The sequence below is a fragment of the Mytilus trossulus genome, chromosome 2, assembly GCF_036588685.1.
Source record: "Mytilus trossulus isolate FHL-02 chromosome 2, PNRI_Mtr1.1.1.hap1, whole genome shotgun sequence".
NCBI lineage: Eukaryota > Metazoa > Mollusca > Bivalvia > Mytilida > Mytilidae > Mytilus > Mytilus trossulus.
This window is the reverse complement of record NC_086374.1, coordinates 50,623,938-50,639,950: the sequence shown is the minus strand read 5'-3', so window position 1 is coordinate 50,639,950 and position 16,013 is coordinate 50,623,938. Positions and strand designations below refer to the sequence as shown.

Genomic DNA, 16,013 nt, shown 5'->3' with positions numbered 1-16,013 from the left:
TAAAGCTTCCAAAACAGTTGAAGAACTATATTATTAAAAGTTAGAGCAAAATCCAAATGCGGACGGGGATATGATGCTGCTCTATGCTCCTGCATTTTTTTTATTAAAGTATTATTTGTCCTCTCTAATAATAGGTTGTAATATCTACGTTGTCAAATTGTATGACATTACATTATGTGTTTCCACATCTAATAAACATCGCCCAAACTGCTGGAACTTTTTTGGTCCCTGAATCCATGTTGTGATTGTTAATACATTTATAATAGTTTAGGATGTTATTCATTTCGAAAACGGTTTCCATGAGTATAAGACACAGACCCGCCAATATAAAATTAATTGTAAAGAACGTATTCTATTGAAGATGGAAGACCAACTTCTCTACCTTAAATCAAAATCCAGAAAACAGACCTATGATTATTGAAAAATTTACAAGCGGATTATCATTTCTTTTAAAAAAAAAAGTAAATACATAGTATATGTCTTGTGTTCCCTTGTTGATGCCTTATCTATGTCCAAGAACATGAGGCGGATTAAATAAGTAAGTAAGGGCTTGTTTGCGTGATAAAGATAAAGCTAAGAAATATTTGCGTCTTTGAAGATACTAGGTTAAGGACAAGAGTTCATAAACTCATAGGTTTATTTTATTCTGATTGATAAAAAAAAATAAAAATATTAATAGCATCGACTGGCATGATAAATAAGAAAAGGGGAGGTCCATAAAATCTTATAAAATGCACAATGATTGATTTCCATCTTCTTAATCGACCACTGAGTTACTTGCGTCATATAGTTTATGCAGTTAATACGTTCTAAATTAAGTGTTAAAAATCTTAATTCATTTTTGAAATTCTATACTTGAAACTTTTATGTAGGATGAATGTATTCCTAAGTTTTAAATGTCTAACATAATATTGATGTCTATCATATTATATTTTTTGTTTGAAAAACTCATATATCAACTGAAATTTTAAACTTTTTTGTAACTTTATTACTACATTTAGTGAATGAATTTGTTAGAGGTAGCCATATACGTAATTTGTCTACTACATGTAATATTACATACATTTGTACATGGGTGTATAATGTAAAGACGTTTTGATTGGGTGATGAAGAAAGGACAATTCAACATATCTAAGATATCTTTGTTTGTGGATTGGATAAATAAAGGCCGCAATGCAGTATATTCATAATCATAATAATATAATAATATTAATAGCACGAAATCTAATTTCTCGCGAAAGTATTTCTTGTAAACTCAAAATCACAACCTTTTCTTGGTAAATGTTTTTACTTTTAATGGTTATTCTAATGAATGTGCATTAAGAAGTCCCAACCTCCCAGCCATCTTGAAATGAACTTAATTGTGTTGTAAAATATTAGACTATTTATGATAAATTAATACTTATAGTTTTTACTTGGAAAATAGTGATGGACTGAAAAATTGCATTGGCTTATGTGCAAAAAGTTGACAAAGTTTGGTTACTAAAAATAAAATTTTGCTACACCTCATAGGGAGCCTGAACCAACATTCAAGTGGTTTTTTTATCTTTATAAGTCACTTCCAGAAAACAAGTTTTCGATTTTAGTTAGTAAATGCTATATAAAAAAGACGATGTAGTATGATTGTCAATGAGAATACTCTTCACACATGACCACATGACACAGAAATTAACAACTATAGGGCACCGTACGGCCTTAAACAATGAACAAAGCCTAAACCGCATTGTCAGCTATATGAAAGGGTCCGACATCTATGTTTTTGAGTAGTAGATCAAAGAACACCCATATATTGTTTACTTTTTATACATTGCGATTTGGATGGAAAGTTGTCTCATTGACATTCATGTCACATCTTCTAATTTATATAAGGAGGATATTAAGATATTCCGTTGTTGATTTTAACACTTTTATTTTTCTAAGACGAAGTTTAATATTTAGTTTATATAACTTGACTTGGGTGTGATATATCTGATAAACCCGGTAAACAGTTTATCAATCATATCATTTACTCATGTTCTCGTTTTACAGTGTTAACTTCTTTCCCTCCTGAACAGTTTTGGTACACTACCTTATATGGATATGCATTGATTTGCAAACCAAACATTTCGGCAATGTACATGTTTGTAAGAATAAAACGATAAAAACATTAACCAAGAAACGTATTTATACTTTTGGTATTTAGCTGAAACATGCCACCGAATGACCTTAGATCTACTCCGAATCACCTTTTGACGTCAAGCAACAATCACTTTTAAGTTGTGACGTCAAATATTTTAATTTTAGTTTCTTGTGTGTATTTCGGAGTTTAGTATGACGTCCATCGTCACTGAACTAGTATACATTTTTGTTAAGGGGCCAGCTGGAACAAAACCTCCGGGTGTGGGAGTTTCTCGCTGCATTGAAGACCAATTCTCTTTGGTCGGGTATGTGTCTCTTCTACACATTCCCCATTTTCAACTTTTATAGGTCACCATATGGTCTTCAACAATGAGTTAAACCCATGCCGCATTGTCAGCTGTAATTGGCCTCTAAATGACAATTTTTTAATGTAAAACAATTCAAATGAGTAAAATAAAGGCCTGATTTGTAAACAAAATAATGAAAAGAAAAAAAATATGATATGCAGCAACAAACAACAATATCTGAATTACAGGCTTTTGATTTGAAAGAGGCACACACATAATGTGGCGTGGTCAAACTAGTTTGAAAGAGTGACGAAAAACACAAGAGGGACAGTAAAACTCATAAATCGAAAATAAACTGACGACGCCATGACAAAAAATGAAACAGACAAACAGACAAACAATAGTTCACATGACACAACCTGAAATACTACAGAATAAGCTAGGGGTGATCTCAGGTGCTCCGGAAGGATAAGCAAATCCTGCTCCACATGTGGCACCCGTCAAGGTGCCCATGTTTTAAAAATCCGGTATAAATAGTCTAATTTGGTAGGTCACATTCGTGAAAGGGAAGGGGATTGTATTAACGACATAAAAAAACAAATCCGATATCATATGTGAAACGGTTTTTCCATATATAACGGTCATCCAACTCGTGATGGCGTCCGTAATATTTACGAAGGCGCAACAACTCTCCATATACAATTGTGATTGATAATTTCTGTGTCATTTGGTCTTTTGTGGGAGGTTGTCTCATAAGCAAACATACCACATCTTCTTATTTTTATATCTAAATGACATTTCATTTAAAATTTGAAGATCATTAGTAGAAAAAAAATGAGATGCTGTGTTATACCACTTTAACATTATTTGAAGCTTATGTAATATTCAAGCTTGATCTATATGAGAAGTTCACCAGAGTGTTTCGAATATATTGTGTAAGAAAAATGTATTATATTTCAACAAGTACTATGAGTTTGATATAGATTATAAAACTACAAAACCATAACCGTGAAGTATCTTCAAGCTGAGACAATTTCAGTATACTTATTTTGATGATTCACATATTGTCAGTTACAAGAAAGGTCTCAACTTCATCAAACAAATATAGTTGGAAATTTTGAATTTTAATTGGACAAAACTTATATTAATTGTTACTGAATTTAGTTTGAACATACATTATACAAATTATACAAATCAAAAAGAAACCCCGAAAACAGCCATTCGAGAATGCCTGGTTTTTTCTCTAAAGAGATTAAGGATTTGTTTTCCGTTGATCTATATAGAGCTTGTGCAGCAGAATTTATTGGAGTGTTATTGCTGACGTTTATGGCGTTGGGAACTGGTATAACCAGTCCCGGTGATCCCGTTGCTGCTTCAATAGAAGCTGGTTTCTTTATTGGTTGTGCAATTAGAATACTATCCACTGTCAGTGGTGGTCACGTTAATCCAGCTATAAGTGTTGGATTTCTGGTTCTTGGACAAATAACAGTGATCCGTTTTATATTTTATTCCATCATACAGACACTCGGGTCTGCGGCCGGTGCGGCTTTACTTAAAGCTATAGTACCTGCAAACCAGACAACCAATGACTTAGGAATAATATTTCCCGCCTCAGGAGTGAACGACGCACAGGCAATAGTTTGTGAAATGATTATTACTTTCTTTCTGCTTTTCGGAACATTTGCCATGATCGATCCAAAGAGAATAGATGTCAATGGGTTTGCACCATTCCAAATCGGACTTATTGTTGTCATCAATATATTTGCCACTGTATGTACAATTATTTCTTGAATTTTGTTTTCTTATATATATTTTTCAAACTTTAAACAAAATTATAAACACAATTCATATTCATGTATCAATTCGGCAAAACACTTCAAAATAAATAAATAGCTGACAGTTTCTATTCTTCTGAAATAAAAAAAAAAAAACAACCTCAAAGGTATCCAGGAATCTTTGTACTATAGTTTCGCATACTTATCTGTACACGTTGTTGGTAATAATGACAGGGAAACTTTCCAAATAAAATTAGGGTTTTTATTAAGAATGCAGACATTTGGTCCGACAAAATTAAAACCTTTCGTAAACTCGATTCCATAAAAGATTTTGTAATCTTCTGACTGTATGAAATTACAAACAACGCATCTGTTCCTTATTGGCATGTTTGAAACAGTCATTGACATATACATGTAAATTTGCAGTCATGTGAAACTGTGATAAATTTAAATTAACCTACAACTGATATCGTCTGATTCTATCAAATGGCTTTATAGCTAAAGACAAATTTCTCTCTCTTAAACTAGCGAACCGATTTCATGTAACAATTACCATCAAGATATGATTTTTACCAATGGGAATGTTATTAGCCAGGAGTATTGTTCATGTATTTAAAACATGTACATGTATGTCTTGGGAATACACAACGTTGATCTCTAGAGGTCTTTAATTCTTGGTGCTGTGAGTACATATCTAAAGGATTAGCTGACGTTTATATGTGTGGTTGCTAGGCTTCCCTCCTACCACAGTAAAACTAGTGCTGCAGGTGAACCGGGTATCCATTTAGTTGTTCAAGATGCATTAATACAAAGCCACTTCAAATCCGATCGGGGACGTTTATTCGGGAATCTCATTCAGAAGAGTATCTCGTTCTTTGGGGAAAAAAGAGGAGCTTTTAATAACCTTTCGAAGGTCATAGTCGATAAGGGAAACATTCGACCCGAATCCGACATATCCTTTTTGCCAGTCTATATTTCACGCTCTCCTTCACCCAAGAAGAACCTTCCCTTCTTGTTAAATGTATTACCAAATTGTTCTTGTCCTGAATTCTCGTTTACATGGAACATTAATTCCCATGACCTGATGTTAAGCAATCAATAAATCAATCAATTAATTTCTTTTATTTGTGTTGTGATATTGCTGTCTCGTTACCCAATTATTTTTTATGTGTGTCTCTACGTTGCTTTCTCGTTGACAATATCACAATATCTCCTTCGTATGAGTTGTAAATTATTTTTGTTTAATCTGTATCCAAATTTACCATACACTTAAATGTTTTATCATTTTTTAAACAATCACAATGCTATAAAACCAAAATAATAAGATCATGAGTAAATGTAGGTAAACGTATCAACATAACAGATTAATGTTATTCATATTCACAACAATGATGTATATCTCTTTGTAAGTTATATAAAACTCGAGTGTTTCTCTTTTTAAATGTAAATTTGTTATTACAATGAAGGTATATTTTTTTCAAAGCGTGTATCATATACATGTATGTATATTCAATAACAAATATATATGCAAAATCATGATACTGGAATACTATGATCTTACATTTTTTTTAGTTCAACCTATCAGGTGGCTGCATGAATCCAGCAAGAACGTTTGGTCCGTCAATTGTAGCTGGTATATATGACAAATCATGGGTATGTAATTATATCTTCAGTTTAAATTTCAAAAGTTTACCTACATCAAATAGGGTCACTGTCTTGCGTTTTGTAAAAACAACAGCGGGGAAGTTATACAAAGTCAGTCAGATACCACTTACATAACATGCAGAAAGGTTTAAAAGAAATATATTCGATAACTATTAAATGATTTATAAAAGATATGATAATAAACCATATTGGTGAGGGTTTGCAAAAGTTTGAGTTTTACTATTCTTGCCGTTGCTGTTTGTCTGTAGTCTGCAATATAAGTGTGTTGTTTGTTCTTTGGTTTTCGACACACCTATACTACCGTTATTCTGTACTTCTTGTTAGTCATCTGATCAAAATAAAAAGTAGATTGATGAGAGTATGAACAAATCATTTCATTTCATTCGTTAAAGAATCGAATGTTGTATTTTGGACTTTTATTATGTCATTTGGAGAATTTGGTTGATTGATTGGTTGTTGCTTGATTACCGTCAAGTTAACAAAACATAAAAACACAAAAAAAATACTGAACTCCGAGGAAAAATCAAAACGGAAAATTACTTATCAAATGGCAAAATCAAAAGCTCAATAGTGTATGCATATTCAGATGTACAATGTAGCTTTTTAACTAACCAGAAAGTAAATGTTACGTTAACTCTTCTTTCAAAATAATACTTATCTACATACAAATTTAAAGTTACTAACCGGAATGCCCTCAAACAATTATTTGTTTTTTTCTCTATGATAAAAAAAAACTAATGAAAAAACTAGTTTTTAATGAAATAAATATAAATACCAAGTGGACAATAATAGATAGACTCAGATATGTTAAATATGTTAAATATGTTAATATGTTGAATATATATACATTTTATTTTATACAAATACCACAACTCTTGACAATCATAAAGCTGTATGGAATGTACAACTTCATTCTTAGTTTTCATAATACAATCGATATCTGCCTATTTTCAACATAATTTTCAAGACCGTTATGTTGTTTCAAGATGACCTTGTGTTACATGTATAAAGACCAATGTGTGACGGACGTTTATGGTTTGATACTCTTTAAAGTCTTCTATCTCGACTTTTGGTTTCGAGCATAACTACATCTTGTAATACTATACCGTCTGTATTGGATTCTTCTACATGTACGTCACAGAATGAGGTTTCTCACTATAATGCAGTTAGGTGAAAATAATTTGTGGTATTGCTTTAAGTTGTTATCACTAACCTTTTTTTTTATTTTGATAACAGATTTATTGGGTCGGAGATATGACTGGTGCAGTTTTGGGAGCTCTACTTTATGACAAAATCTTCTCTACAACAGCATGTAAACGTTGGATAAAGGCAGACTTCAGAAGATGTAACGCAAGTAACGAAGAGAGCGAGACCTTCGACGACAAACTGGCAACTTATAAAAAGACTGGACCTGACGAACATAGTCATGAAATGTTTTAGGTTAATCTCGTAATTGTTTTTTAATAATGAGCGATTTCTGAAATAACATGGAATATTGAAGGAAGGTGTTTGTGGCCATTGTTTATAATTCGATTCTTTAGGGTTTATTAATTGTCCTTATATATATGTTCAGCTGTTATATACAAATGAAATACTAGTATTTTATCTATTTTTTTATATTAAAATATAGTTCAATAATAATTTTCTTATTACATTATATTAATGGAATAATCGGCCAATAGAGTATGTCGAATTATTGGGGTAATACATGTAATTTATTAAAATATATTTATACATTATACTTACTTAATTTATATTCAACCTTGTATTAATATTTGAATTCATTTTAAATATTTTTGAAAACGAATTCTGTTCGCTTGTAAAGAAAAAAGATTTGAAAATTTACCTGAACTTCAACTTGTATTGTACAGCAAATGGGTGATTTTCCTTTCGTTATCCTTTTTTAATAGATTCCCATAGAAACAGGGTTTCCAAATGAATTTCAAAGCTTTTATTTGAATGTTTCAAATTATATCAGATGTATATGATATATATGGGAATTGCTTATGACGTTTAGCTGCAAATGCTATATCCTAGTTCTCTTTTTTTTTAAATATAAGTTAGAAATGATCTGTTTGTTACGTCGTCTTCAGTAAAAAATAACAATCCTGCAGAAACAGAGTTCGCTTCAAAGTTTTGAACATTTTAGTTTGATGATATTGATACCGAATGTATATGAGAATTGCATGTCATGTTTTAATTGGCTGCAAGAAGATTAAAGGAGATACCAAATACCTTAGTTGCATGTGTAATCGGATTTTTTATTCTGTATATTCTGTAGTAATATATTATTATATATATTACAGGATACATTATTTGTATTTCTATACAAAAATTTGCTTTTATTTTGAAAAGCTAGTAGCAGTACGCACTTGTTATATTTAAACAAGAACAAAATGTCTCATGTTTATTTTTTATTTTTACATTTTCAAAAAATGACTTCATTAAACAATGACAAAAAGTTTCGTCATGGATGACACATCTGTAATACATCTATGGTTTCATCAACCGTATTCTATCGATGTGATCTTTTCATTTCCAATAATGAATTGAAGTTGGTTGGTAGTAACCAACTGACCGAATGGGATGATGATTTTTTTTATTAGAAATATTTAGATAAATAAAAAAATAAATTATATAATTTATGAAATAAACTGTAACCATAATGTAAGAAGTCATGCGATCTGTATATCACGTTACTACACGGGTTCTTGTCGCGATATCTCCTATAAAAATAGAGAACAGATGCTTTTAATCATCATTTAACTTAGAGTATTTTGTATCAGGTTTAGATATAATTTTTATTTTTAAACAATTATATTTTATTACGATGGGAAATTCAAACACCAGACACAACTTAAGGAGATATAAGACAATTTATCTCATTTTATATTTTTTCACTTAAAAGTGCATATTTTTTATTTATATACAGGAAATGTAGTTGTACTCTTATAATTTTAATAACTTAAATGTTATATTAAAACTAGTACCAATAGACTTGTTCTCTTATATATACAACACAATATTATTCTCTATCGTAACTTCCTATGAAGATTTGCTATATCTACTGCCACTAAACGGCGTTTATTTTCTTACCAATGGCATGTTATTTTTTTCAAAACATATTATACCAGTATAAGCAGACTGGTTTAACTTAGTCCCTTCCACCGAAAGAAGTATGCATACATTATTCTTATACTGTACCGATCTGACATAATCCATCATTATACGGGGGAGAACAGTAGAAGCGCACAGAGGTAAAATTCGGAATACAAGTTTTTGGAGAGAAGCGAATACCGATGACAAGTGTAATGAGCTATAATGACAAAGTCCAGGTCATCCCAAAATGTTTTCGGATGCATGAATTTATTAACGAGTGAACACTACCTAATTTGTTTAAGAGTCTATGAGAGTTTTACCAACAACTGTCAGGACGTTGTCTAGTAGCAGACACTTTCAGATGGAATGATGGACAAACGAACGACGAATAGACGGATTAGTGGAGAACAACCCATTCACTAAAAATAACTCCAGCTTAAGAAACCGTAGGTACATGCATGAAAATTAAATTTGTAAAATTTAAAAGTCGATTCTTATTACACATTGTCCCTGTTCAATGCAAAATTCTAGTTTCAACACATTTTAAAGTTATTATAATTTTTTTAATACAAAAAAAATAATTTTGATTTTCTTTCATTTCCCTCAATAATATACGTACATGTATGGAAATTGGCGAAGCGAGTCAATGCTCTAGAATTGTATCTGTTATCTCGACCAATGCTTTACAAATGTCTTGCATACGTTTATCGTCGATTAAGCAAAACCAAATATTGGGGAAAATCAAACTATTTCCATAAAATATAGATCAGCATAAACCAATTGATCTAATTGATAAAAAAAATCGACGATCAGATAGATAAAAAAAACATATTCGTAATTAATGAGAACACGACAGTTAACACATCCTTTTAGAATGTTGCAGGATCTATGCCCACATTATTATGCCAACGAGCCAAGCACTCTTTGCTCTTATTCCTAAAACCGGCATGTTAAGTGAAGTAACAGCAGGGTCAATATTCAAACATTTGGTCCAGCCTGGTCGGAAATCGAACCTACGACCTCATGAACTCTAAATTTTAAGTGATGGTCAATAACCTTATAATAAATTGGCTGATGATTTCAATATAATTGATTTAGTTTGTAGATTGTAGATTTTACTATGCTGATAATTTTAGCTGTTTGTAGTTTCTCTCTTATCTTCATTTTTTTGGGTCAAATGCATAAATATAACTTTTATAGGGAAGTTAGCGACTTCTATATTTTCTCAACTGATGATTATGTAGCAAGTTTATCTATTTTCATAAAAGTTCATAATACATTGTATCTAAGAAAGTTTGTCGATTAAGCTAACAAAGTCCTTATAGTTAAACAAAGTAGCATTCGTTTTAAGTTGAAGAATATTAATTTTAAATGCTAACTAAGCTATAACTAGAGATTATTTGCTATCCCTCTCTCTTTGATTAATGTAAGAACACTCTGGTGATTTCCCCAACATTCAATCATTATGGGGAGATCATATACTTCGGTTTTCATTAATTGTCTTTTTTCAAAAAAGTAGAAAATGTTTTGTATGTAAGTTCCAATTATAATTTTTCACTAAAGCATTTTGAACCGAAAACTTTACTTTTGTAAAGCCTACGTGGTCGAGTGATCTAGCGTGTTGGGCAAAGTGGAAGGCGATAGGATGACATGCTATCTGAGTAGCATGTCATTGAGTTCGAATCTCGGCCAGGGAAAAACAAAATAATTGCCTCTGCAAATTTACACATCTGACATTTTTGGGCTGAGGTTTAGACGAATTTATATATATGATTCACTTCTATTGTTTTAGTCCCTTCTTTTGCATTTTGAAATAATACCAACATTTTGCCAAAAATCTGTCAAATTTTGCTTTGTGGCAATCTTTAGTCAATTATATTAAATACGTGTATGATGATCTATTCAGAAGTAGACCATATTGTTTTTAGGACTTCGAATGATACATACATATAGACTGATACTAGTAACTTAAGATTGACAGGCTATTTCATAAGACATTGACAACAATTCTTTAATTTTAAAGAAAGACACTTAATTCAGTATAGAAATTGAATATATTATAAAGTGTGGTACATAGTAATTCATATGTAGCGTTTTTGTGCATTCAATTTGGTGTTTTCAAATCTCTTAATATATGTACTTAGATAAAAACCATGAATTCTAACATTAATAAATAGCTCATAAAAAGTTATGCCAATTATTATTCTCGTACATCGTAACATGATATTTTTTGTTAATATTTCTTTATAAATATTCATATTTATAGTGTAATACAATCAAAATGCCAACTACTTTAATTTTCAAAGTTACAAAGCTTGCAATTTAACATAAAACGACATACAGCTTTGCATTAAGTGCAGTCATATCGTGTAAAAATGTCATTCATTATCATAAATGAAAATAAAATGAAATTCCTTAATCACACAAGGGGCAAAATTTGTACTATCATCTTCTTCAACATCTCTTCAGTGTCTGCGTATCATCATCCGTACAAATTTCATAGAATAATATGGACCACGTGCTAAATTCCAACTAACAACGTTATGTTTATCAGATTTCCCTTTCTTGTAGAGTCCATTGATATTTACATTGTGGCACTTGTTATACCACCAACCAGAGTGATCTCTCGCAACGCAATCTACTCCTTTGTATGCATCATTATCCTGGTCATATGTTGAAAACTTCATACCATTTTGATAACGTAAACTGTCTCCTGAAACGACAATGTATCATTTAAAAAACCCATTGAGGCAGCTGCAAGAACATGTACATGTACATGTATATTCCATTGTCTAATATTCTATTAAATGATGCTTTTTTATATGAAGTTGATAATTTCATGTTAATAAATTTTATTGATTGATTGTTAGTTGACTTAAAACTGAAGCGACGAATACAATATACATATTATTGTCGTTCATGTACACGATGACAATTCTAAATGATCTGAATATACATTTTTTCGAGACCATCATGTTTATCTCGTTCCATCTCACGTCTTATCTGATTGGGGACGTTAATCCAAAACGTTTTCAGGAAAGGGTTTCACGTTAATTCATCATAATGAAACCCTTGTAACACTTGTGCCGAACTACAAGGAGAACTACAAGGAACATTTAAATTTGAAAGTCCCTAATAAAAGTCAAAACCAAAAGATCAAACACATCAAACGAATGAAAACAACTGTCATATTAATACTAACTTGGTATAGACATTTTCTTGCTTTTAAAGTATTGTGTATCTTATTATTTAAAGTTACAAAAGGACCTGGAATAAAAAAATCACTCGGACATACCTGCAGTTCCAGTATAACTTCCAAGAGAAAGTGTGTACTGGGTAGATTCGTCACCAACCCTAAACGAATTGTAAACAGCATACCATGTTTGCCCTTCCCAATCTTGAAGATCAACTCGTAGTTCATAATCCCCTATGGAAGTTATTGCATGAATATTGGCATTCCCTGAAACGATATAATTATTATTTAGTAATATGTACTTTGTTTTAACTGCTCTCGGCTCAGTATCACATGTTCAAGATAGAATGCACTCTATGTCTATTCAGCTGATTTTAACGGACGAGTTTCTGTGATTTTATTTTTTGAGTTTTTGTATGTAACTTACTTATTCAAAACTTACCTTTGAAGTTTTGGCTAAATTAATATGAAACTTAGCAATTGATGCTACGATACATTTATATTTTGATAGATCCCCACTAGTGATCGTTTGCTGACTAGGTTAGCCCACAGCATGATATATGTGCTTGGATATGGATAACAGGACATTTTTTGACTATCTTTGGTTGGAATAGCTGCTAGATAAAATTGAGAATGGAAATGGGGAATGTATCAAAGAGACAACAACCCGACCATAGAAAAAACAACAGCAGAAGGTCACCAACAGTTATTCAATGTAACGAGTAATTCCCGCACCCGGAGGCGTCCTTCAGCTGGCCCCTAAACAAATATATACTAGTTCAGTGATAATGAACGCCATACTAATTTCCAAATTGTACACAAGAAACTAAAATTAAAATACTACCAGACTAACAAAGACCAGAGGCTCCTGACTTGGGACAGGCGCATAAATGCGGCGGGGTTAAACATGTTTATGAGATCTCAACCCTCCCCCTATACCTCTAGTCAATGTAGAAAAGTAAACGCATAACAATACGTACATTTAAAAACATTGCTGCCAAGTGTTTAGGACATACAATTCAAAATACATAATTAGTTTGTATTGCATAATGTTTGTAACTCCTAGTATTTATGTTGGCGATGGGTTTATTTTTTTAATTTTTTTTGTCCTTTTTATTTTCGACGTATTTATAGTTCCTTTCTTTCGATATGGCATCGACATACGTACTCATATTCTGACAATTATATTCAAAATACATTTTCATTTGTCAAACACTTTAGATTCATTCTAGGGGTACTTATATTTGTTGATTTTGCGGATATAGGCTTGCCACGAAATTGCATGTGCAACTTGAAATGACAAACTTCATATAACAGGCTCAACTCCAACTTGGAATTATTTTTTATTATGAAATTTGTAAAATTTCTAGTGCTTGAATTTTTCAATGTTAATTCTGTATTTTTCAGTATTTTTTTAATAGCGTTGTGCGCGGCACAGTACATTCTATTGGAAGTGTGCTATCTTCTTTGTAATAGGCAGTGTTGTGGTCTGCACAGAACATTAAAACACACAATAAACATGGGATGTATTAAACTTTTCAAGCATGAGAAATTATGCATATTCAATAATTAAAAATAATTCCAAGTTTAAATAATAGCCTGATAAATAGGCTTGTGTGTAGAATTTTTGAAAACAACATTATCAATAATCTACGCATATTTTCACAAATCCACGAAAGTTGGAACCCTTGCAAAAAACATATATTAAAAGCTAGATCAATGTATCCATAGACAGTGTTAATGTTAGGCTTGAAAAAATAAACATCAAAAGCGACAATCAAAATATGGAACTAAAACACATTATAATCCTATCTTTTTCCAAATAAAACACATCACGTCATGCACACACCTGCATAGGAAAACAAACGAAACACGTTATATTAGTCGTTATTTTATGTTTATAGCTTAAAATGTGATTCTAAGAACGGCATGCTTCTTTTTATAATTATATAAGGATTGAAAAAGCGTTGAACAGGCAAACAAAGTTGTTCGAAGTGTCGTTTAGTCAACACTTTTTCACCCAATCCTATTTCTTGAACGAGGCATAAATGAGGTGATACATTAATTATATAACTACCGAGCCAAACATTTCTGTCAGGACTTCCAAAACCACTCTTGTATTCTGACCATGATCTATAAAAATTAGTTGTACCATCTTGTCTTCGTTGAATCACCTGTAACAGCGTCGGAAATTTCTTTATTATCAGTCTAAAAGATTAGAACAAACACTAGTGTTGTTCAAAGGGGAATAAGGAAGGCTTATAATATAAGCGTTAAATGAAAACCCGTCAACGATGCAACGCTTATAAATAAATACGCAATGAAGATAGTATCAAAAATTTTGACAGGCCAAACCAGTTACAAGGCTTAGGTGTATAATGAAAATACGTACATGACAACAATTTATTTACGATAAAACATTGTTTTGATCTCATTCGGGATTTGCGAAAATAGTTACGTAAAAGATTTGTTTATTCACCTTAACTAACAGTTTGTTCGCAGCAGTAATTTGCCCTTTTGTAATGTTAAGATTTAGTTGTAGGTTCTAATTCTATACATATTTTTTATGATAAAAAGAATTTATATGATTAAATTGAAAATTCCAACTGTGTATTTTCAGTTTTTATAATATTACTCAAACAGTGTGAATGACAACGCAACCGGTTACATTTCGAGACTTGTTTAAAAAAAAAAGGAAGATAAAAGTTAATTCTTAATGGCGTTTCAAGTGTCTAAAAAACTTCAGAAAATAGACTCTATTGAGAATAAAGAGATCACACACATCATGTGGTGTGTTTTTACAATATGTACGTACGCTCCATATCCGCCTCCATCAACCTCCATGTTGCAGAAAACTTTGACTCCATGCACATTATCTGGGTATATTGTGTGGACACCTGTCCTCTTGTTTAGTTTCTTTAAATCTGTGCAGTCTCTTTGTTGACTCAAAGGCGGACCCTCGCAAATATCTACTCGTTAAAGAAAAACATAGACTTAGTTAAATGTATTGAGTAAAACAAAACATATTCAATGTGTAGTAATTTAGTATATACACCTCCACAGTGAGTAGGTATGTACACTTGAACGGAACATTCCAACGAGTATTCATGTAATCAATATTTTTAAAAATGATGTGAAATGTTAACCTAAAGTAAACATTTCTAACTAGAATTCTTTGATTTGATAGGGAATCAGTTACCTGTTTGCAACTTCTGTCGTTACGAGGTCGTTTTCTTTTACCTTTCAAATATTTAGAATTACAATAATGTTAAAAACTAAAATCACAAAAATACTGAACTCAGAGGAAAATCAATTTGGAAAGTCCATAATCACATGGCAAAATCAAAAAACAAAACGCATCAAAAACGAATGGACAAGGACATGAAATGATATAAAATGATATAATAACATATATTATAATACGTAACTTACCTAGAACATCTTTTCTCAACGATGTTATAATTTCTGGAGCGCTCTTGTGATCTTTTATCTCTGAAATTTATGAATATAGAGTTAATTTTTTGTGAAAAACATAATTTTATATTATGCAATGCCATTTAAACTGAAAATGTCGGATCTGGATGGCCTAAAAGATATTCTTATAGGAACTTTTCTTTAGCTTTATAATATGATCCAGTGATGCATGCATGGGTTGCTCGTGCGTGAAGTCATACTGTCAACTCCATCGACAGTTGTACTATAAACTTCGCCGGATGTGACCATCGAAATGTATTTTGTTACCTAGTGCATTCAGGAACATTATGCCTAAAGTCATATATGTGTTATCTGTTTATCGTGATCTGATTTTTTCTCGCTTCATCACAACCCATATGTATTTTTTCTTCGAAGTACTAAAGTAAGTATTCTATTGAAATA

The 16,013-nt window shown here is 31.5% G+C and overlaps 2 protein-coding genes across 2 annotated transcripts; one reads left to right on the top strand and one right to left on the bottom strand.

Annotated features, from left to right (window-relative positions):
• The first annotated feature begins 3,261 nt into the window (after window positions 1-3,261).
• LOC134707507 (aquaporin-like) lies at window positions 3,262-8,840 on the top strand. The gene is made up of 3 exons (XM_063567309.1): window positions 3,262-4,175; window positions 5,753-5,833; window positions 7,082-8,840. Exons 1-3 carry the CDS (start codon window positions 3,633-3,635, stop codon window positions 7,283-7,285), a joined length of 828 nt encoding a protein of 275 aa, XP_063423379.1. The 5' UTR covers window positions 3,262-3,632; the 3' UTR covers window positions 7,286-8,840.
• A 2,380-nt stretch (window positions 8,841-11,220) lies between these two features.
• On the bottom strand, window positions 11,221-14,572 carry LOC134705832 (fibrinogen-like protein 1). The gene is made up of 4 exons (XM_063564547.1): window positions 14,549-14,572; window positions 14,215-14,311; window positions 12,240-12,404; window positions 11,221-11,657 (listed from the first exon to the last, which is right to left on the bottom strand). The coding sequence occupies exons 1-4, from the start codon at window positions 14,570-14,572 to the stop codon at window positions 11,410-11,412; spliced, it is 534 nt and encodes a 177-aa protein (XP_063420617.1). The 3' UTR covers window positions 11,221-11,409.
• Between the last annotated feature and the right edge of the window lie 1,441 nt (window positions 14,573-16,013).